We start from the raw sequence: 24484 nt of genomic DNA on the forward strand, positions 1-24484 counted from the left end.
GTAATCCGCCGTGTTTTATTTACGGGACACAACATTGTGGCGACGAGGTCGGTTCGGTTCGAAGTAGTTTTCGCGTCGTTTCCGTCGATTTCTGCCGAAAAGCGCATCGGTACGTGATTTCGCAATGGCGAGGAGGCAAATCTCGCGAGCATCCTCGAGCAGATGAGCCGGTTGATGGAGGCGCAAAGCATCGCACAGAAGGCGCTTCTGGAACAGCTCGCGAAGCCGAAGGACAACGAGTTCCTCATGGAGACACTGTTGAAAACCCTCCCAGAGTTCTCATACGACCCGCAGAACGGAGTGGTTTTTGATAAATGGTACGCACGACACCAGGAAGTGTTCACCAAAGGAGGCGCCGCTTTGGACGAAGTGGATCGAGTGAGATTGCTCCTACAAAAATTGAATTCGGTGGACCACGACCGCTATGTCAACTTCATTCTGCCGAGGACCCCAAAGCAAGTTTCATTTGCGGACACAGTGAAGACACTGACGGAAATGTTTGGGCACCAGACGTCCGTGTTTTTCCGTCGATTCCAGTGTTTACAAACACGCAAGCGAGACTGCGACGACTTTGTCACCTACGCCAGCACGGTGAACAAAGCCTGTGAAGATTTCAGCATTAACACCATCACAGCGGACCAATTTAAGTGCTTGATCTTCGTCGCTGGGCTGCACTCGGAGAAAAACAAGGACATTCGAACGAGGCTACTGGTGAAGATGGAAGGTGAGACGGCAGCGGATCCGATGACTCTCAAGAAGTTGCTGCTGGAGTGTCAGCAAATGGATAATCTCAAACACGACACAGCTGTTATTGAGAATCCAAAAGCTGTCACGTTCGCTGTCTGTGATGCAGTGCAGAACAACGAAGTGCGAAGCAATCGGACTCCCAACTGGACATCGGAGAAGAAGAAACAGACAACATCCAAGACCCCGCGGCGACCGTGTTGGCAGTGCGGGCAAATGCACTTTGTTGCTGACTGCTCGTATACAACGCACACCTGCCGCAGCTGCGGAAACGTGGGGCATAAGGAAGGATATTGTGGGTGCTTCTCCAAACCGGGAGAATCCGCAGCTCCTGTATCGAGACCGGTACCACCCAGCGGAAAAAGGAAGAAAGCTAAGCCCAAGAAGAAAGCCGATCAACAGTTCCATTCAAAGAGTGTCTATGCAGTAAACACGCTCAACACAGCCGGTGTCATCGAGAGACGAAAGTTCATCGATATTATCATCAACGGTTTCCCGATTGAGCTCCAAATCGATTGCGGGTCGGATTATACGATTGTTTCGGAGGAGTCCCTACCACAGCTAGGACATCCGGAGAAGCGGTCAACGGATCTGAAGGTGTCTACAGCGTCAGGCAAACCGCTACCACTGGATTCGGAGTTCGAGTGTCAAGTCACATTGAATGGAACGACCAAGCGATCGGTGTGCTACGTGACGCCAGTGAAAGGATTCAACGTGTTCGGCAGTGACCTGATGGATCTTTTTGGACTATACGACGTTCCAATCAACGCGTTTTGCAAGCTGGTCTCAAGCGAAGCTGAATCGGAGGCGTATGCGAATGCTTTGAAGGCTAAATTTCCAGCGGTGTTCCAGGAAGGGCTCGGTCTGTGCACCAAGACGAAGGTTCATCTCTTTCTGCAACCTGGTGTTACGCCGGTTTTCAAACCCAGGAGGCCGGTGCCGTTTCACTCCCAACGGCTGGTTGAGAAGGAGCTACAGCGACTACAGAACCTTGGCGTTATCGAACCGGTAGAATTTTCGAATTGGGCTGCACCCATTGTTGCAGTTCAAAAGGCACAGCGAGATGCGGAAGGCGATCCAGTTATCCGCGTTTGCGCGGATTATTCTACCGGGCTTAATGCAGCACTTGAGGCAAACAAATTTCCGTTACCGACACCCGACGATATTTTTGCGAAACTGGCCGGCAGCCAGTACTTCAGTGTGCTGGATTTATCAGATGCCTATCTTCAGATGGAGGTCGACGAGGATTCACAAAAGCTGCTGACGGTGAATACCCACAAAGGACTCTTCAAGTATAAGCGGCTCCCTCCGGGAGTGAAGTCGGCTCCTGGAGCCTTTCAGAAGGTGATCGACAACATGATCGGTGACCTGGAAGGAACGGAATCTCTGCTCGACGACGTTATCGTTTTCGGAAAAACTCGAGCCGAGCACGATCGGAATCTCAACAACACTCTTCAACGGATTCAGGAGTTCGGATTTCGACTGAAGCTCGAGAAGTGCAAGTTTGGCGTGACTCAGGTAAAGTACTTGGGACACATCATCAGTCGTGATGGTCTACGCACAGATCCCGAAAAGGTAAGAGCTATTGTACAAATGCCTCCACCCAAGAACGTGACGGAGTTACGATCATTCTTGGGCGCAATAAATTATTACTCGAAGTTCATGAAGGAAATGCACCTTTTGCGCAAACCTTTGGACGAGTTGCTACAAAAAGACAAGAAGTGGGTCTGGACCGACGAATGCCAGCGTTCGTTCGTGAGGTTTAAAGATCTGTTACAATCGGACTTGATGCTTACACACTATAATCCTAAACTGCAGATTGTAGTGGCGGCAGATGCTTCGAACACAGGCATCGGAGCGACTATTCGACATCGGTTCCCTGATGGTACCGAGAAGGTGATTCAACATGCTGCAAGGTCATTGACACCGACGGAGCGCGCTTACGGGCAGATAGACAAGGAAGCTTTGGCGCTAGTCTACGCCGTGACTAAGTTTCATCGGATGCTCCTTGGGCGGCCATTTATTCTAGAAACAGATCACCAACCTCTTCTTCGCATATTTGGCTCGCACAAGGGAATACCAACACACACCTCGAACAGATTGCAGCGGTTCGCCTTGACTATGTTATGCTACGATTTCAAGATCGAATACGTTAGTACGACCAAGTTCGGGTATGCAGACGTTCTCTCCAGGCTCATCAGTTCGGCAGCGAAACCGGAGGAGGACTATATCATTGCTTCGGTGAAGTTGGAGGAAGACCTTCTAGCTGTTCTAGAGCAATCAGTCAACAACACTCCAGTCACAGCCAGGATGATTGCGGCGGGTACGAAGCAGAACAGGGTACTCAACCAAGTGCTTCAGAACATCGAGTGTGGCTGGCCATCAGAAGTAAACGATCCGGAGATCAAAGCGTTCTACAACCGGAAAGAAAGCTTGACGGTAGTCCAGGGCTGTATTCTCTTCGGGGATCGCGTAGTAGTTCCTCAGCTCTATCAAAACCGGATTTTACAGCGATTGCACCACGGACACCCGGGCATAGTACGAATGAAGTCATTAGCCAAAAGTTTTGTCTTCTGGCCTGGAATTGATGGGCAGATTGAAGCGTTCGTAAAGCAATGCAAGGATTGCGCATCGGTGGCTAAGTCTCCAGCTCACGCGTCACCGGAAGCATGGCCGACTCCATCTGGGTCATGGCAGCGACTGCACATTGACTTCGCGGGACCGATTGATGGTCTTTGGTTCTTGATCATTGTTGATGCGTTCTCTCGTTGGCCGGAGATCTATCCCACGAAGACAACGACTGCGAAGGCTACAATACAGTTTCTTCGAAGCACTTTCGCACGTTTGGGGCTTCCGTTGACGATTGTTTCAGACAACGCTCCCCAATTTACTTGCGACGAATTCGAATCCTTCTGCAAGACAAACGGAATCGTTCATCTTCTAACCGCCCCCTACCACCCGCAATCTAACGGGCAGGCGGAGCGATTTGTAGACTCGATGAAGCGGGCACTCAAGAAAATCAACAAGGGAGAACCTCTCCAGGAGACGTTGGATGTATTTCTAGCCACGTATCGTTCGACGCCGTGCGGATCCACCGGACAAAAATCACCCAGCGAAATGATGTTCGGTAGACAGATGCGAACGACACTCGACCTACTGCGACCAGTGAGCAAATCGACACACATGTTTGAATCTGGGAAGCTGAGCAACATTAAGCAACCGAGACAGTTCAACGTTGGCGACTTGGTGTACGCGAAGGTGCACAAAGGAAACGATTGGTATTGGGAAGCAGGAAAAGTTATCGAAAGGATTGGAACTGTAAACTACAATGTCTGGCTGAGTGGACAACGATGCGGCTTAATCAGATCTCACGTCAACCAACTTCGTCTTCGACACGTGGCGATGAACCGAAACGAAAATGAGGTTTATTCGACGAATGCACCATAACCATTGTCAGTGTTGTTGGACGAATTCAACATCGGTCCGCGACCAACGGAAAATGAACCGAGAGCTCTTGCTCAACCTGAACAAGTTGAGCTGCAGGATCAGCAACAACCAGTTCCCGGCCCGGATCAAGAGTCACCACAACGCGCTGCTGTCGGAAGCCGCATACCCGTGGCTACAACTTCTCGTGGACGACCAGTTCGACTTCCTCCAAGGTTTGAGCATTACGTTATGTCCTGAAGAGGGAGATGCTATAGCACCTTACAACTGAATTACCTTGGTGCTAGAGACAAATGTCATTGTTACCAACATTGTTTTTATGATGGATTTCCGTCAAGCCAAGAAGAGATAAAAAGAAAAACGATTGCCTCGTGCAAGTACATTATGTATTCTTTTGAAACGCAAATAAAAAGTTAGTTGTTCCTGTAATCCGCCGTGTTTTATTTACGGGACACAACACTGGGTCCAGAGGCCAACAAGCTGATTCTAGAGTCTGTTTATTAAAGAGTCCCGCAAAGACTGAAACCAAAGTCAACCCAAAATAGGTTCTTTTTACTATACACTGAAAAACAAGAGAACCCAAATTTGAGTATTTTTAAACTCACTTTTGAGTTCTTTTTTGCATCCTGTTTCATTCGCTCTCTTTATTGTTGTCAGAGAGTGAATAGCAAAACAACCCAACTTTGAGAGTTTGATGCGGGAAGCCAAAATTGAGTAAGTGGCACAGTACCGAAAGTTGAGTAATTTTAACTGACGGTTGAGTAAAAAGAACCTTGACTTTAGGTTCTTTGGCCGTATACGCCTAAATGCAAACTACCTACCTAAACATCGACTCCAGCAACTCAAAATTGGCTTCCCGCACGCAACCTCGAAGTTGGGTGGGATGAACTCACTTTTGGGTACTTTCGTTTTTCCTTGTAGAGATAAGTGACATTTCAACACACGAACACTAACGCGAATTTTAACTCACACAAAAGTGCACGCCGATTCAAAGGCTATTCAGATTGCATATGCAAATCTGGGTTGATTTGTAGTTCCGTGTACTATCAAGGAAAATCCAAACTACCTAATATTTGGGTCGATTTTACTCAAAATTGAGTATATCGAATAAACTCGTTACTCAAAATTACACGCTAAGATCAGTTTACCCATTTTTCTAAAATATGGGTAAATTTTATTCAAATTTGCGTAAACTTAACGCAAATATAGGTAAATAAAACTCATATTTTGGAAAAGTGCACAACCGCATTTATAGGAAATATTAACCCATATTTGGGTTACAATTATTCATATTTGTGTCCACATTACTCATATTTGAGTTTTGTTTACCTATATTTGAGTATCATTTACGCATATTTGCGGTTGTGCACTTTTTGGAAAAAAGGGAAAACTGATCTTAGCGTGTAGATTGTTTTCCCTCTCTGGCTCACCGATGTTGTCAAAAACAAACAGAGACGCATCTACCCAAAGGGGGCCTTGACCCCAATAAGCCAATTTTGGGTAAATGTCGGTTTACTCAAAATTGAGTTGAATGAGGGGGTAAAGGCAATCTACCTAGCGTGAGTTTAATCGATTTACTCAAATTTTGGCTAATTGGGCCGAACTATGGAATTGCGTCAAAAGAACTCAATTTTGGGTAGTTTGGCGGTTCCGTGTACTATTCTAAAAATGGGTAAACTAATCATAGTGTGTAGGCAAGTGTGTGCACGGAACCAGAAATCAACTCAAATATAGGTTCTTTCCACTCATAGCGGCTCTTCAGTGCGAGAACCCAAATTTGGCTATACCGCGTCAAAGCTCTGAGTGGGTAGTTTCCGTTTGATCCCGGCAGAAAATTGCAACCCATCGCAAAGTTCTTTCTACCTAGCGTTGACATTCGAAGTACCCTAGTGGGTTGAAATAAATCCACTTTTGGGTAAACGGCAAAAAAAAAACAAATTTGGCTTCTCGCACGGACATTATCGGCAAGGTAGCTGCTTCTCGTTTTGTTTTTGACAACATTGCGAGCGGGAGAGCGAGGAAACAACCCACTGCTGGGTAAAAAGTTGAAGCGGTTTACTTATTTTTGCGTTCTTTTAACGTATTTTTAGGTAATCTGTTTTTTCCGTGTGAGTTGATTTGGTTTTAGTTTTGCAAGACTCTTTCATTAACAGACTCTAACGTATAGGTAAACACTGCACTACCAAAATCGCTACCAAAAAAGGGAAAAGGTAGATCTGAAGGATTGTGGCAGGTGTTTTATTTACCTCATCAAGGAACATATTTTTCAACATTGTTAAGATTGCCGGTAAGTTAAATAAAAATAAAGCAGTTTTTCATTGTACTACAATGCAGTTCTTTTACAGACGCGGCTCAAAAATTAACATTATTGTCTAGTGAGAACATACATCAACTGATTGCAGGGAATTGGCATGATGGAGGAGTCCCGGGAGGTCAGTTTTGACGAAGGATTACACCTGAACCTACGGACAAAGAATATATGGCAAGGAAATGTTCAAGGTTTGCGGAATGATGAGAGCCAAACAAGGAAATTGACAATATTGACATGCAATAGAGTACCACATTGGTGCCACATTAAACGGGATGGATTCGACCCATTTCATAGTGCTGTTCTTTATAGTGCTGTTGATTTTATCGCTCAAAATTAGTGTATTGAAGCAAGTTATACATAAATTCTTCTGTTAATAATATATAAACGTATCGTAGAAAACGCGGTTTATTATAAATGATATTCAGTGGGGGGGGGGGGGGGGGGGGGGTTTGGTGGATGTTACAAAGTATATTTGTAGAAGCATGATTTAAAAACTAATGACACCTTTATCTTTTCAAAAGAGTATAGGCCAGTGATGTTTGGCGTTTTTCAATATGAATCGAGAGTCTATAATATTTCATTTAATCTATGGTAGGCAAGCAATTCATTGTGACGTAATGATTGCTGCTCAAGGTGATGCTTAATAACGGATGCTATTGAAATCATATTAACATTTGTTAGAAAGTTCTTCTTAGAAAGCTTAAATGATTGAATTAATGAAAAATGTGAGCTACACAATTGTCTTTGAGTTACCGATAGTAAATTTGAGTAAATCAACACGTACCTTTCGAATCAATTTCGCGGTCGTTCTGGGGCACTTCGCTCTCTCGGGACCAGACTTCATCCGGCGTAAGTAACATCAATAGGTTTCCGGTGAATAGAGTGAGGATGACATCATTCGAAATTTGACAACCATCAGTCTCCAAGACAATTGTCGAGAAGTGTCGCTGATAGATGCTTGAAGCTAGAAAATAAAATAAAGTATTATATTGTTAAATCGTTTTTAGCTCAGTGATATGAAGAGCTGTTACCTTGTTCAATCAGACTGGTTACGGTGGGTAAAGCTGGGATGATATGGCGTGATCTACGTGATGAGTCACACACTTTGAATGCGAAGATTTTGTCCATGGTCGACTTTTACGATGCCTTATTCAAAAGATGGTACTGCGTGCTTCGTGAACAGATAAATTTTACCGTTTTCTTCAAATCTAGCGATTGGTGCTCTATCGATGAAATCGTGTATTGATCGAGTTATGTATTTCTTCTCAATACTGTTATCAATAGCCACTTCTTTAAGACCACGTTCGTGAATATCTTGTACTATTCGCTGTTCACCGAATATTGTAATCGTCCCATTATTTTTGTTGAATACAAGAAGCTCGATCTCGAGCAGTAGGAACTGTTCTCCAGGTTGATCGTGCTCAAGAAATAGAAAATCGCCTCTGCAGTAGGTATATCCCAAGTAAGATCCTTTTTCAATATACAGGTTCTGTTCAGATTCAATGCCAAAACCGTCCAACAAGCTTTGGATGTTAGACGGTAGATCGGAGAAATTTTCCACAAATTTTTCCAGGATGATGTCGTTTTTGAATCGCAAATTTTGTTGATTTAGAAGACCTTGGAAATATTGATGTTGTTCTGAGCAAAATTTCAGTACATTTTTGAAGTTAATTGTTGTTCGCAGGCATCTTTTGAAGAAGCAATGTTTTCTCTCGCAGAATAGAGTGCAGTATATCATAGGTGGGCCCATCCATAGGATAAATTTTGGATAATGGAGAGTGAAATGATGCTTGGGACGGAGCGGTACATCGAAATGCTCTTCTCGCAGCTCCATGTACTCTTTCAAATCATAAGCAAGTATACGAACTTGTGTTTCTGATATGATTGGTGATGTGATAATGCTTGTTATTTTAGTAATCAAAAGGAGCATGGTGTACAGAGGATTGTTGATGTCGAGAGGCTTATCCATGAGAATGAACGGAAGGATTTGAATGAGGTGCCAGATATCACATGCTTTACCTTTTATCGTTTTTGCTTTCCGAGTGAAATTGAAGATGATTTGCGTACTGATCTTTAGGGTTTTAAAGATACTCTTAACTCTGCCTTGTAAATAGTTAAGAGAAATGACTCGACTGGATATCATCTTTTTAAAAATCAGGAATAAGTCAGCATTTACCCATCCCTCAAAGAGATCGTGAGCCATGCATGGCGCTGCACCGAAATCAAAAACGTTAAAATACCTTAACTCATTGAAAATGCAGGTCGATTTCACACCACGGTAAGGAACTTTTGACGGATTGGCAGCAATAACTTCCAAGTCGGCAACGTTTTCTTCGGGTGTCCTCCGGTCCGAAATATGCAAAGGATCTTTCAAAAAGGTGTCATGATCAATGTAGCATGATCGGCAAAAATAGGAACATCGTGAAAAATTTTCAGTCATTCCAGCCAACTGGTGAGCACCCAAGTTGTCGTTGAGTGTTGTAAAAACCGATCCGTAGACTGTTTCCTCAAAACCACCCCCATGAATAACGATGCCTTCGTCTTCCAACGTTTTCAAATCTTCAATTAAACGACGGAAAATTACTCCAGGACCAAAATACGCAAAATCTTTGTTTTTGCACAACAGAATCAGATGCACGTTGTCAGTTAAAACTCGAAGATGAGGATCAAGATTACCAATTACTAAATACACGCAAATCATTTTGTATTTTGATGTGGCGATCCCTATTGGATTCAGCACAACTTCAGCTGCATCCTGGTAGATGAAAATGTTCACAGTTTTTTTTGGTGAAAAATGAACTTGATTTAAACTTCAGGCCGTCAGTAAAGTCATATAAATAACCCGGAACACAGTGTTTTTCACGAAAAGCTGCCTCATAAATATGAGGATCACACAGAAGGGCTTTCAGAGTATCGAGTATTGGGACATAGTAGTAGAAGCATTCGTTATGATCGTTGTTCTTCTGAAGTGGCACTTCAACGGGACAGACATACGCAAAATTGGTACTAAAAAACTTTTTCCTCATATGAGAGGATCTGAAAATGCCATTTGTACCAAACGTGTTCTGGAATATCAAACTGTTCACGATCGGTTCTACAAAAAACAGTTTATGTTCTTCTCCAAAACCAAACTGATTAAATATATCTTCACATTGACCCCTTAACATTTTAGCCTGGTAATTTCCGATCTCACTGAGAGCTTCCACTATTTCCTGTATTGCCGTATCTGTCACATGATATTTCGAAAACAGCTTCAAGAACAGACTCCCGAGCAGTATCTCTGCAGCGATTCGGGGACTTTCACTTCTCAGGGTTTTTTCACAATCTTCCAAGCAATTCACTTCTGCAAACTCGCCCAACTCTTCACAATTCACTTCTTTGCAACTTGCATCAGCTGCACCATGCTTTTGAGTGGGCGGGGACAATTTTGGTGTTTGTTTTCTGTGCACATACATCCGGTGGATTCGCAAGCTATTTTCTGTAGCGAACGGTTTTCTTGTTGGACACCCGAAAGGACAATATACAGGTTGTCCAGCCGAAATATGATTCATGGCATGCTTCACTGTTTTATTCACATCATTTTCCTCAAAATCACACCCAAGGACCAGACACTTCGAAAACAACGGTACTCTCCCCGCGGAATGCTGCTGCTTGAGGTGCTTGCGGAAAGCAGGAAACGAACGAAATTTGACACTGCAGGTAGTGACAGGGCACTCAAAAACTTTGAAATTCCTGTGAATTTTCACATGCTGCAGGTATGCATTTATGTCGTCGCACAGCAAATCACAAATTACACACTTTATCCCCAGTTCCATGTCGAAATCACTTACTTTTACCCGGTTTTTTTCGAATAATTATCAGCGGCGCGAAGAGTTTCAACAACCGGCGGCCATGTTGAACTTTGTTTTGATATGTTGAGCAAAAGGACTCGGATGCGCGGGTATGTTTACATGATCGTGATGTAAAGTTCAATGTTTATAAACTGAAGTTTGCGCGTGACGTGCGAATATGCGAGAAAAAAAGATCAAACTTGATGTTTATAACCTGCTCCAAATATGTGCATGATGTTCAACGCAAGTTTACATTCTAGAGCATTTACATGATCAAACTTTACATGATTTTTTCAGTTTACATCACATGTAAGGTTCATTATTTTTTGCTGTGCACGGCATATCTAGAAAGGTTTTCAATGCATCGAGGAATACTTTTTATGCATTGATTTAATAAAGCCAACACAGTGACTAGAAGGGAGTGCATGATGCATATCACACGACATTCTCTTCCGTTGCAGCATCACTTGTGTTGTTTTGATATTCAATGCAACAAGATGATTTTTTTTATTAGAGAGATTTTCAGCCTGATTCTGGTTCATCTCTTAACAACAAGAATTATGTTGCACGATATAATTGGGGTTATGGTTATGTGTGACAAAATGTAGCCATAATTTTATAGTGCAACCTTTGCTTCGGTTGGTGCATTGAATAATACACTCTAAACCAAACTTCGAAGAAACACCAAAAATTCTCAATAGCCAACTAAGCTCTGAGTGAAAATGTTTTAGGTTGCATGCTGAACAATTTAGGTTTCCCTAGAGCCCGCGTAGCGGCAGCATTGTACTTTTATAGCACTTGTATTTATTTCATCGATTTGCGATGTTTGTATTTCCCCACTCTTTTATTCCCCTCGTGTAAGACGAGCGAACGCAGAGGCAACAGCGGTACACCCATCCGTCCCTTTCGTGCATCCAAGTGGAGAACTCTCGCTCGCGTTGTTTCTGTCTTTCGGTGGTAATTTCTGTTGCTTGCTTGTTCCCGCGGTTCCCGCGCACCGTCGCGTCGTCGTCGTATGCCCTGTGGAGCTGGAAGCTGGAGCAGAGCGATTCATGAACGAAAGTGAGAAATATGACTTCCTGGAGAAGCAGGAGCCAGTAGTTGCAATAAACGTAGGTAAACGATGCAAAACCAAATCGCTGCATACAATTCGAAAGGGGCCTGAAGGTAATCGCTTCCATCACCACCAGTGCAGTGATTGAGGCGTCCGGAGAATCTGGATCAACTCTGGTTGTGGGATCATGGGGCTGGGGTGAAGGCAGCCTCAGCATCAGAAAAAAGACCCATGGCTACACTCGACCACGACTCAAGTGAACACCTCCGCTGATGAAGTGAAATGAAATGCAATATAGACGAGTGCACCGATGAACTGAATTCATCGCGGTCCGAGAATTTTGACACTACAGCGGGGTCGCTTCCAATCAGAAGTGAAAGATTTCCAATCAGAATTGAACAATTCTGATTGGGAACGACCCCGCTGTAGTGTCAAAATTCTCGGACCGCGATGAATTCAGTTCATCGGTGCACTCGTCTATTGCACCGGAAAAAGGATATCGCGTCGCGATTGCGCATGGCGATGGTGATTGAGATTGAGAACGGCCGTTGAGGTGCGCGCGATATGTGTATGCTAATCGGTGCATTTCACATGACGACCGCGACGGATGGTTGATGAGGTATTTTGCATACACTTATGAGCTTAACGGGGTTTCGGGTCGTTGAATCGGAACGGCCGTAATTATTGTCTCTCAAAATTGGGAACATGAAGTTTAAATTACTGTGATAACTCGAAAGATTTCACAAGAACCTTCTCAAAATAAAACGTTAAAAAGAGGGAAGAGATGGCTACTATTTAGAGTTATAAAAAGTTAGGTCAGTTGTATTGAGCACCCATGGTGACGCAGGGGGTCGAATTTTAAGATCTCCCTCATGGGCGATTGCCCGCCATCGCCTTGACCTGTGGTCACTTCAAATTTCTGACGATTTGTTTGTTGTTGACGCTGTGCCGGCATGAGCCTCTGGGCCTGCATCTTCTGCGATGTCCTGCTGGGTTCCAATCTGACGTTCGCTTGCAGATTTCGTTTCCGCTCATGCGTAGAGTGGGGACGACCCACCTCCACTTTCGCTCCCGAGTTTCTTTCGCTATCGGCTTTTGATGACATCGACGATGGAGCTCCACGTTGGAGATGCACGAATTATATACCGAAGGCATCTATTGATGAAGACATGCAGCCGTTACGTGTTCTCCACTGATACACACCAGGTTTCACTGGCGTATAGCAGCACAGATTTCACGTTCGAGTTGAAAATTCGGATTTTGGTGCGTCGACTAATCTGATTGTTTTTCCATACTTTTCTTAAACTCGCAAAGGCTTCTTGATCCGTGCACTTATGTCAATTTTGGTGACGCCATCGGCCGCCATTTGGCCACCGACGAACCGACGTGACAGTGGCGATTCAAAAGTGTCCCCCCCAAATTTAACGGTCGACCACCGAAGCGAGCGATCGCTTCTGTCAAATCAGCGCAGACGCGAACCGTTTCCTATATGAACACACGGGGGTTCGGTGTCGAGCTATCAAATCATCGCGAACCGTTATAGAGGTGGCGATAGTGTTCGGCTATTTTTCATCATGGCGTCGCGGACAACAAATTTGAATTTATTTGTTCTAGCTGTCACGTCGGTTCGTCGGTGATTTGGCTACCAAGATATTGGAAGGGTTGACCGTGTTTACATCTAACGATTTGGTCTTGTTGACGTTGATAGTAAGACCAGCCCCCACGGAGTAATCAGCAAGATCATCGCCTACTCTGCATATCAGTGCGCCGTTGAGCTAAGAGAGCAACGTCATCAGCCAGTTTAAAGCATGGGCTGTAATGGGCTGCCACAGCAACCTACGATTTGGTTCAGGATCAATCGTATCTACCAAGATCTCGTCGATTACGATGAGTAACAGTAGCGGTGATAGTATACATCCTTGCCTCACTCCAGCAACGACCCGGATGGGATCGAACAACACACCGTTATGCAGTACTCTGCACAAAAATGTTCTGTACTGTGCTTCATTGAGGCCGATGATTTTTTTCAGGGACAACATGTTTCCTTGATTGAGACGGTCGAAAGCTTTTACGTAATCAATGAACACCAGGTAGAGAGACTCTTCCCAAGTAACACAACTTGTTATATTAATGTTTAAAATACATGTTTCATACAAACGCCCATGTTTTGTTTCTCGAGTGCGAAACTTAATTTCGTACACTTATATAACCGAAAAAGCGCAAAAAATGGCGGCTTATAAAACATATTCGATGTTGCTAAAGATGTTTTTCAATACATTATTATAACATAAGAATATGTATTGATAATGTTCTCAAAAACATTCCAAATACTAATTTATTGCTAGCAGGAAAAAAAGTAATTTGAAAAACGTAAACCGTGCAAATTGATGTGACAGCTAATATGTGGTATTTGGTAATGGCTCAAAATAATTTTCGAACCTTACATTCTATTTGTAATTTACCATCTCAGTGTTTGGTCACTATGACATAATTTCATGTGCCATTAAAAATTTATGGTGAAATTAACGCATTCACTCTTCATTAATTCATTGGCTATCCATCCGATTGAAAATAAGAAAGGATTTTTTTTCATCTCTCGGGTTTGTGTGAGTTTTTCGAACAATTTTTCAGACATGCAACATGGGGGCTTCATGACACAGTACGGTCAGGAAGTTTTAGAATACTGTTAATAATAATGATCTGCTTTTAGATCGTAGAATTTACGTTCGTTACAAATAAGGAAAATATATTATTTCAATAAATGTTTAAAACGTCATAAGAAAAAATAATAGAAAACCTTTACAGATGGACAAACGGTTTTACATAAACTAATTAGTATGAAACTTTTGAGCAGGCACTTTAATTTATCTGGACTGATAGGAAAGAATTCAAAACATTAGAAGTACGTTTAAATTACATCGCTAGCACTTCTCAATAACATGTTTGCCGAAAACTACTTCAATTGGTTGAAATACATTCAAAAAACGTTATAGCAACGAATTTGAAACATCCGTTTCCAACGATATGATTTTTGTTTTTGGATACCTGTTTTGAACTAAAGTATAACAATAACAAAGTTTGAGCGAAGTTCTTCTTGGAACAAAAACAGTTCTAATACTCCCAGTCATTAAAGATTAAACTGTGCTTCGAAGTGAGATGTAGGCGACACGTAAGTACCTTAAGTGAACATTTGCTGTTATTGGCCTGACATTTATGTGCGAAGAATATTCTCCATGCAGTTAAACCCCGGAATTTTCGACTAGCGAAGTTGGATTTTTCTCCAAATCCGTGCGTCGGACCTAACTTCGGAAGTGGTGCGCTGTATAGCTGGCCAGGTTTACTATACAGCGTACCACTTCCTAAGTTAGGTCCGACGCACGGATTTGGAGAAAACCCCAACTTCGCTTGTCGAAAACTCCGATTTTCAACTAAATAGAGAATATCATAATTGAATTGCCTCGTATTTTATAAGTGCAAAACATATTTCATGAAGAATATCTTAGTGAGTGAGAAGAGAATACGAACTTCCAAACTGGTATATTAACGTATTTAAAACATAAAAATAACGTTATCGTAACATGTTTGTGCCCAAAGGTTATAAATATGTCCTGCTGATGTTTCACATATATTCTTTAATTGAAGGAAGGCGATGAGATAAAAATCTTGTGTTATCAACATTAAATAAACGTTATTATAACTTGTTCTGAGATTGACAAGATTTTTAAAAACTTGTTATTGCTGAACATAGCTAAAACTTGATTTCAACACAAGATGTATGCAGTTTCACTTATAATGCTGTACTGCAACATCTTTTTCAAATTACATTTTGGAAGATGTTTCCTGTGTTACTTGGGTTGGAATTCATTGATTTGTTCCAAGATGATACGGAGCGTAACAATATGGTCCACACAGGATCGTCCGGTACGGAATCCTGCTTGCTGCCGCCGGAGAGTTGCGTAAATCTTCTGCTGGATCCGGTTTAGGATCACTTTGCAGAGGACTTTGAGAATGACGCACAACAACATGATGCCCCACCAATTATCGCATACAGACAGGTCACCCTTTTCTGGTATCTTTACTAAGACGCCTTGCATCCAGATTGCTGGAAATGTCGCGGTTTCTCATATTGCAGAATAATTGATGCAGTAGCTGTGTAGATACTACGGGGTCAGCTTTGAGCATCTCAGTTGATATACGATCGACCCCTGGGGCTCTGTTCGATTTTATGCTACGGATGGATGCTTCTATCTACTGCAATGATGGCACTTCGGTGTTGACACGTGTAATGCGTTGAGCTTTGGCGGATCATTCTGATGTGTTGATGGTGTGGCCAATACTTGAAAAAGATTTCGAAAGTGCTCTAACCAGCCGGGTTGGTGAATAACTGTTCAGACGTGTCTTTCACGAGCATCGAAGTATTCATCCTAGTTCCACTAAGGCGACGTGAAACATAGGGGAGACGCATGTCGCCGGTGTTAGCGGCTTTCTTGCCTTCGTCGGCTAGACTCTTTAGTTATAGATACGACTGTGATTTGTTGATTCGAGGTAATGGCTTTCAGTCTGTGGCAATGGACTATTCGCTTTGCGCGCAGCCACAGTTGATCAGCAGGAGTAAATCAATTTAATTTTGTATGGCGAAATGCATCTAAACTTGAATTACTCGAAATAGAAAGTTTTTACTGAAAAAATATTTGGTAGGCTTAATAGTAGTCACCATTGTGCACAACCACTACCAAATATTTTTTCGAATAATGTATTCCACTTCGATAAATTTGCCTTTAGATGCTATTCGTCATACAATATTTTTGCGATTTACTTTTAGCTATTTTTCGCGCATAGAAGCTAGCGCCACATTGGTCGATGCGGAGAGTAGGAAAACAGCCGATGTAGTTACACCTAAACCTTATTTTACGTCCACTATTGGCTTGGCGAAAAAAATTTCTACCGACAAAATAATGATCAAAATACACATTTTTGTATTTTTGTACACTTCTCCTAAGGGGTCGTCCATAAATGACGTAGCTTTTTGGGGGGGAGGGGGGTGTTTGTGATTTTGTGACGAAGTGTGACGATAGGGGGGGTAGGGGTTTATGATATGCTACGTAGCTTTCTACTAAGCTCATTGAATAAAAGTATTTCGTAATTACTAAAATTTTTACTTGCATTAAGTATCATTATCCAGTAAATTAAAAAAATATATATTAAATGATCTATTTTTTCTATCACATCAATGTAAATAACAAATAATGGTCATAAATGCTGGCTTCCTTTTATAAGACATGCAGCTATCGGACGCAGCAACTATATCTGAGAAAATTGTTTTAAGATCCTGCGTAAAGAATAATGAATATAATGTGTGTGAAAATCAATTTCAGTCCAATGCTTCTCACGTACAATAGTTTGCTGCTTGGTATAGAGCACTGCACGCTGCTAAGGTTGCAAAGGAACAATTTTTGGCATTATGGCATTATTCTAGGAGTTCCTTATATAGTTTCTATAGGACTTCCTAGAAGAATTCCTCCAACAATTTCTTTAGGAGCTCCTTCAGCAGCTTTGTGAGTAATTTCTCATGGTATTCTTTACAGGTTTCTCCAACAGGAGAAGGATAACATTTTCACAGAAATTCCTTCTGGAAATCCCAGAAAAAGCTTCTGAAAACATCCCAAAACAATTTGGAGGAATCTCAAAAGGAATTCCCAGAAGAATATCAGATGAAACTCCTGGAGGAATTTTTAAAGGAAATCATAGAGAAATTCCAAAAGAAATCCCGTGTGGAGTTCCTGGAGCAATTCTAGATGGAACTTTTGGAGAAATCTTTAATAAACTCCTGGAAGAATTTCTGAAAGAGCATTGTAGAGTTTCATAAGAAACTCCTGGTTCAATTTCTGATGAAAACACGGAAGAAATTATTGAAGGAATCCTAGAAGGAATGCAGATAAAACTCCTGGTGAAATGTAAGAAAGAAAATCTTGGAGGAATTCCAGAAGGAGTGAATAGAGCTATGCCAAAAAATCTTCCTGGAGGAGTCCTGGAAAAAAAAACCCTGGATAAATCCTAGAAGGAAGTCCTCGAAGAATCCCAGAAGAATCCAGGAAGGAATTTCTGAAGGAATACGAAAAAGAAATCCTGGAGGAATCCCAGAAGCAACTCCTGGAGGGGTTTTGAAAGAATGCCGGAGGGGTTTCCTGCAAAGATCTCGGAATGAATATCTGAGTGAATCCATGATGGAAACTAAGAAGGAACTTCTGGAGGAATCCCGAAAAAGTCTGCTTTAGGAAACGCAGAAAGAAGTTCAGATGGAATCTCAAAATAAATTCCGGTTAAAATCCCTGAAGAGATGTCCAAAGAAACTGCTGGTGGAAGAGGGGAGAAGAAAACCTTGAAAGAACTCCCGAAGGAAACCATGGATAAACTCTTGGAAAAACCTTAGAAAAAAAAAACTCTCGGAGAAATCTCAGAAGGAACTTTTGGTGGAATCTAAGAAGAAACTCCGGAAGGATTTTTTGGAGGGATCTCTGAAGGAACCCCTAAAGGAATACAAAAAGGAGGAAATCTTAAATGGAATCCCAAAGGAATTATTGGAGAAATCCCAGAAGCAAGTGCTGGAGGAATTAAAAAGGGAGGAATTCTCAAAAATGGGAATCCCAAAAGGAATTGCTGCTGAAAGAATTTTAGAAGCAACTCCTGCAGAGTCCTTCAAATGTTATGGTGAATTTTATTCAAATGAAACCAAATTGATATTCTTAACAGATTTATTAATGAGCAAACTAATATGTTCAAAAGAGCTCCTAGGCTTATATGGTATTGAACTGTATTGGGAGCATCAACTTCCTGTTCTTCGGCATTAAGAAGAACGATGGTTAGTTTATTGAGTCAGCTTAGGTGATAATCTTCTCTGGTTGCAGTTTTTCGGGAATGTAATTCGATCCCAGGTCCTCGGCGTGAGAGTCACGTGCTTTAACCATCACACCAGATCCGCTCCACAGTCGGTAATGTCTTCTTGCTATTGTTGTTTTTTCACAATATTCGTTAAACATATAAGTAATAATTGAAATCAGAACTTAGTTTCGAGTTTCTTGCTTTTTGACATGATATTTTTGTTGAGGGGGGGGGGGGTGTTTAATAAGCTACGTCATTTAGAGGGGGGGGGGGTATCCAAATTTGTGACAAAATGCTACGAGGGGGGAGGGGGGTATTAAAAATCGCTTAAAAAATGCTACGTCATTTATGGACGCCCCCTAATAACGAAGATGTTTAAAAAAATATAAAACTGTTGAGTTTGCTCATTGCCTTAGCGGTAGAATTTTTTGTTGCTCAGCCAAGTATGGACGTAAAAAGAGGACGAGGTGTAATTCATTCAAAACGGATTCTTATGTTTTCATTCGAAGTTTCGGACACATTTATTGCGCCTTCTTCTTAGGGATTAAGAAGAAGGCGCAATAAATGTGCCCGAAACGTTGGATGAAAACGTAAGAATCCGTTTTGAATTGCCACAGACTAAAAGCCATTACCCCGAATAGGCTCTTTTGTTCCATCTACATGAGCGCTTCAATTCCTTCTCGAGAGCCGAATACTACGGCTACGGCTTTGGCTCCTCGTGTTTTCGCTCACTCTATCGTGGCTTTGGCGTCTGGTACACTGGGGAAAAGCGATCCTCCAATCACCATGTCATTGAGGCCACAAAATTCTGCATACAGCTCTCCGTTTTCGCTCATTTCTCCGAGACCATGGCGTCCCATGACGTGCTCATAGTCCGAGTTGTCGAAACCAACCTTCGCGTTGAAGTCGCCCATGAGGATCTTGATATCACCTTTCGAAATCTTGTCCACGACAGCATTCAGTTGACTGTAAAAGTTCTCTTTATCTTGCAATTCGGCATCGGTTGGCGCGTAACATTGGATCATGGTATGGTTTCGAACCCGTGTTCTGAATCTGGCTACAATTATCCCCTCATTAATAGGGCTGCAAAACGGTGAATCGATAAGGAGAGCGTCCAACATAGCTCTGGTCCTCACAAATTCTAACCTCAGGCTTCCACGGGTCAAGCGATGACAAAGACCGCCAGCTAAGAGTTGTGTGCTGAGCTGGTAGTGCAGCCTGGGCATTGTTGTCCTTCTGACTTCAGCTACAATGAGGAGGTACGACCCGAGCGTCTGTTCACCAAAGAGGTGCGGCTCAAACAGCGTCTGTTCTGGCATCCAGCGGTTGAGTAAGAAACGCTGCACCACGCCCAGCTAGATCCAAGGTGGTAGCCCCATTAGCGTGGTCGTCCCAGTGTTGGTTGGGACGTTAAACAGAACTGGCACGATGGCCCTCCGGCGAGACAGGAGTGTTGGCGTAGGCCCAATAAGCCACCCGTAAAAATCCCCATTGCGAATAACATAGGAGAAAATACGACTCGATACAATCGGCAAAGACCCACGCGACGAAAAATGGACTACGATTGAAAACTTGGAACATGGAATTGAAAATCACTAGGTTTCGCAGGATGTGACAGGATAATTTACGACGAACTACATCCCCGCAACTGCGACATCGTGGCGTTGCAGTAACTTTGTTGGACTGGACAGAAAGTGTGGAAAAGCGGGCATCGAGCGGCTACCTTCTACCAAAGCTGTCGCACCGCCAATGAACTGCGAACAGGATTTATAGTGTTGGGCAAGATGCGACAACGTGTGATCGGGTGGCAGCCGATCAACGCAAGGATGTGCATGTTGAGAGTTAAGGGCCGTTTCATCAACTACAGCATCATCAACGTCCACTGCCCACACGAAGGGGGACCTGATAACAAGAAAGAAGCGTTCTACGCGTAGTTAGAGCAAACATACGATGGTTGCTCGCCGCGTGACGTGAAAATAGTTGTCGGCGATATGAACGCGCAGGTAGAAAGGGAGGAAATGTACAGACCGGTGGTCGGGCGAAACAGCCTGCACGCCGTATTGAATGATAACAGCCAGCGATGCGTAAACTTTGCAGCCTCCCCTGGTATGGTAGTCCGAAGCACCTTCTTCCCCCGCAAAGATTTCGACAAAGCCACCTGGAGATAACCCGACCATCAAACAGAAAACCAAATCGACCACGTTCTAATCGACGGTGAATTTTTCTCGGATATAACCAACGTCCGCACATACCGCAGTGCGAATATAGATTCGGATCACTACTTAGTCGCTGTATGCATGCGCTCAAAACTTTCGGCAGTTATCACCACGCGTCGAAGTCGAACGCCGCGGCTCAATATCGAGTAGCTGCGTAACGTAGAAGTGGCTCAAGACTACGCGCAGCAGTTAGCAGTGGCCCTACCAACGGAAGAGCAGCTTGGCGCAGCTACACTTGAAGATGGCTGGAGGGACATCCGATCCGCCGTAGGTAGTACCTCGGCTACAACACTAGGCTTCGCGACTCCGAATCACAGAAACGACTGGTACGACGGCGAATGTGAACAGTTGAAAAACGAGAAGAATGCAGCATGGGTGAGAATGCTGCAACACCGTACGAGAGCGAATAAGGCACGTTACAGACAGGCGCCGAACAGGCAGAAGTCAGTCTTCCGGATGAAGAAGCGCCAGCAGGAAGAACGAGATCGCGAAGCGATGGAAGAGCTGTACCGCGCTAAGGACACACGAAAGTTCTACGAGAAGCTGAACCGCTCGCGCAGAGGCTTTGTGCCACAAGCCGACATGTGCCGAGATAATCACGGGATTATTCTCACAAGCGAGCGTGAGGTGGTCTAGAGGTGGCGACAGCATTACGATAAGCACCTCAATGGCGACGTTGCAAGTACCGAAGGTAGCGTGGTAACAGATCTAGAAGTATGTGCACAGGACGAAAGACTTCCGGCCCCTGACCTCCAAGAGAATGAGGAGGAGGTTGGCCGGTTGAAAACAACAAAGCCGCTGGAGCAGATCAACTACCAAACGAGCTTCTAAAATACGGTGGAGAAGGACTGGTGAGAGCACTACACTGGGTTATTATTATTATTATTGACTTTTTATTATGGGGAGACACTGGGTCATTACCAAGATTTGGGAGGAAGAAGTATTACCGGAGGAATGGATGGAAGGTATAGTGTGTCCCATCTACAAAAAGGGCGACAAGTTAGATTGCGGGAACTACCGCGCGATCACACTACTGAGCGCTGCCTACAAGATATTCTCTCAAATTTTATGCCGCCGTCTATCACCGATTGCAAGAGAGTTCGTGGGACAATATCAGGCTGGATTTATGAGTGAACGCGCTACAACGGACCAGATGTTCGCCATCCGCCAGGTGTTGCAGGAATGCCGCGAATACAACGTACCCACACATCACTTGTTCATCGATTTCAAATCGGCGTATGATACAATCGATCGAGAACAGCTATGGCAGATTATGCACGAATACGGATTCCCGGATAAACTGATACAGTTGATCAAGGCGACGATGGATCGAGTGATGTGCGTAGTTCGAGTATCAGGGACACTCTCGAGTCCCTTCGAATCTCGCAAAGGGTTATGGCAAGGGGAATGGTCTTTCGTGCTTGCTGTTCAACATTGCGTTAGAAGGTGCAATAAGGAGAGCGGAGATAAACACGAGTGGAACGATTTTCACGAAGTCCGTTCAGTTGCTTGGTATTGCTGATGATATTGATATTATAACTCGTAAATTTGAGACGCTGGCGGAAACGTACATCCGACTATATAAAGAGTGAAGCCAGGCGAATCGGATTAGTCATTAATGTGTCGAAGACAAAGTACATGATGGCAAAGGGCTCCAGGGAGGAATCACCGCGCCCGCCACCCCGAATTCATATCGACGGTGATGAAATCGAGGCGGTTGAAGAATTCATGTACTTAGGCTCACTCGTGACCGCCGACAACGACACCAGCAGGTGGGTCGACCAAGTGGAGAATCTGCGGACCCTACGCAGAGTGCGGTACTGGAGACAAACAGCCATGGACCGAGTGGAATATAGACGGCTATTATGTACAGCAGAGGCCACCCCGGCCTTAGCCAGATCGGGAAGGTAAGGTAAGGTAAGAGGTTCCCACTTCATGAGCGCTGCGTGGGCGTGAGCGCTGAGCAGGAAACGAACTCCACGGTGGCGAGGAGTGTGTTCGCCTCGTAGGCCAGAGTATAGCAGAATTTGGCCCGACGCTAATCTGTGTTCTCCAACGGACTTCGCTTAGTCCTAGGATCTCCACTTCATATGGCATGCCTCACTGACTAGTTGTGCCAGTTTACACTACTGGGCTAGGGTTAGTTTACTTTAAGTTCCAATTCTTATCCGTTGTTTGGAGCTTGAAGTCATTGCCGTTGAATCAGTTCGTAATCTTTAATTTTTGGTTTTTGGGGTTTTTGGGGAACAGTCGGTTGTCTACCGTAATGAGGCTGTGTATTTCCGGTGGAAGAGCATTGTATACTCACTCAGCCGCTGGATGGCAGTACAGACGCTGTTCTATGAGATTATTCAGAAATTTGTAACTTCTTCTGCTAGATTTGTTGAAACAAACCATTGAATAGCATGAATTGGAAGGCGCCATACGGCTTACATCCTGCAGCTCAATTGCATTTCATTACAGAAAAAAATCCCACTCCAGATGCCAAGCGATGGACGACCCCACTCAATTTGAATAGTCCTACCTCAACATTTGTTAAGTAGACAAACAAATGCTCCGATGCGAGGTGCCATGGCTTGATCTTCTTGACCTCCAAATGACAGCCGGTAGCAGCCAGACAGCGAGTGCATCAAAGGTGATCTCATAAAAAATGGAACCGACAAAAAAATCTCGGACAAAAAACTTCCACCCCATCACCGCCGGTGAGTAACAATTGTTTGAATGATGATCCGTGAACAAAAGCGGCGATCGTTATAACAAGTTCATAAAAACCGATCGAAGATCTAAATATTTACTCCGCCTGGGCTTGGGCTTGAGCCGCGTTCCTTCGGGTCTTGGCGGCTCGCGCACGTGAGAGAAAAAAAATCGTTCATTAAAAAGGGAATCCTTTTTTTTTCGTTGAACTTCCTTTCGTTTGCGGTTGATCATCTCTCGCCCTACATATCTTTTTATGATCGAACTTTAAGGTAGGTACTTTTATTTTCGATGGGCGGCTGTCGATGAGGGGCGGAGGTTCATGAGATCATAAAAAGGGACACTGTCGATCGATGAAAGTGAAATAAGACCTGCTGTTTTTGTGTCTTTGGGGTGCCATGCAGCCAGGCAGGGTGAGGATTGCAGATGAAATCGAAATGGATCCGTCAGCTGCTGCTAGGAAGATCATATGGAATGAACTCAAGGTGCTTCTGCGCTTTTCAACATGGAGGAACAATTACGGGTAAGTAACTAAAAATGGTTGTAGAATTTCGTCAATTTTCGCACGGTTCCATGCCAATCACACAAAAAATAGTTCCAGTGGTAGTTCGTTACCCAACTGTTTACCCGTTGAAGACGATACAATAAAAAAATCACAGTCTGAGTCGTTTTTTTCTCCTCACATCATTTAAACGAGGTTGTTTTCTTACGGAATAGCTAATTCTGAATTGTGTTTGTTTTACTGGATCCTCAGCACCTGTTTCGTATAGCAATTATTTTGCCGCTTTGGGTTTGCCTGGCGCCCCTTGTGAAAAATAAATGCTGAACAAACAGAATGTGTGAAATAGCTTTAATTACACCCATCGAGACGCCCTGAAGTTATTAGTGATATGCATTATTGAAGGAAATATGCTTGATTCGAAGGATATGGTGTGCCTTTATGGATAAATGTGGTACACATTAAATCTACAAGATAATTGGAGGCTTTCAGTCAGAAGTGGCATTGTTGTGCATTGCAAATTGAGGTTCAAGGAAATATTTATCCATGACCGGTTTGATTGGCTTTAGGCAGCTTGATGTCAATATGCAGAACCCATCCTGATACTTTGGTACCTGGGTTACTTCAGCACCATGTTTGTAGGTTTTGAGCAACGTTCCCCAAAAATTTAAGATTACTAGGTCTTCCGCGTGCTGAAAGCATGTTCGCGGTTGGCCACGAAGTTGCTGATCTCGACATAGTTCCTTGCCTAATCAACCCTTAAAATGGCTGGACGGTCCAACAGTGATCTCAGTGATTTTTTAAGCTTTTAAG

At 43.5% G+C, this 24484-nt stretch overlaps 2 protein-coding genes across 2 annotated transcripts in view; both read left to right on the forward strand.

The window, feature by feature from the left end:
- The window catches only part of LOC134290404 (craniofacial development protein 2-like), a 108424-nt gene that overhangs the window by 46423 nt on the left and 37517 nt on the right, over window positions 1–24484 (forward strand). The gene's annotated exons all lie outside the window — the stretch shown is intronic.
- LOC134290403 (uncharacterized protein K02A2.6-like) lies at window positions 163–4191 on the forward strand. Its single transcript, XM_062857542.1, has one exon. The coding sequence runs from the start codon at window positions 163–165 to the stop codon at window positions 4189–4191; it is 4029 nt and encodes a 1342-aa protein (XP_062713526.1).

The sequence above is a fragment of the Aedes albopictus genome, chromosome 3, assembly GCF_035046485.1.
Source record: "Aedes albopictus strain Foshan chromosome 3, AalbF5, whole genome shotgun sequence".
NCBI lineage: Eukaryota > Metazoa > Arthropoda > Insecta > Diptera > Culicidae > Aedes > Aedes albopictus.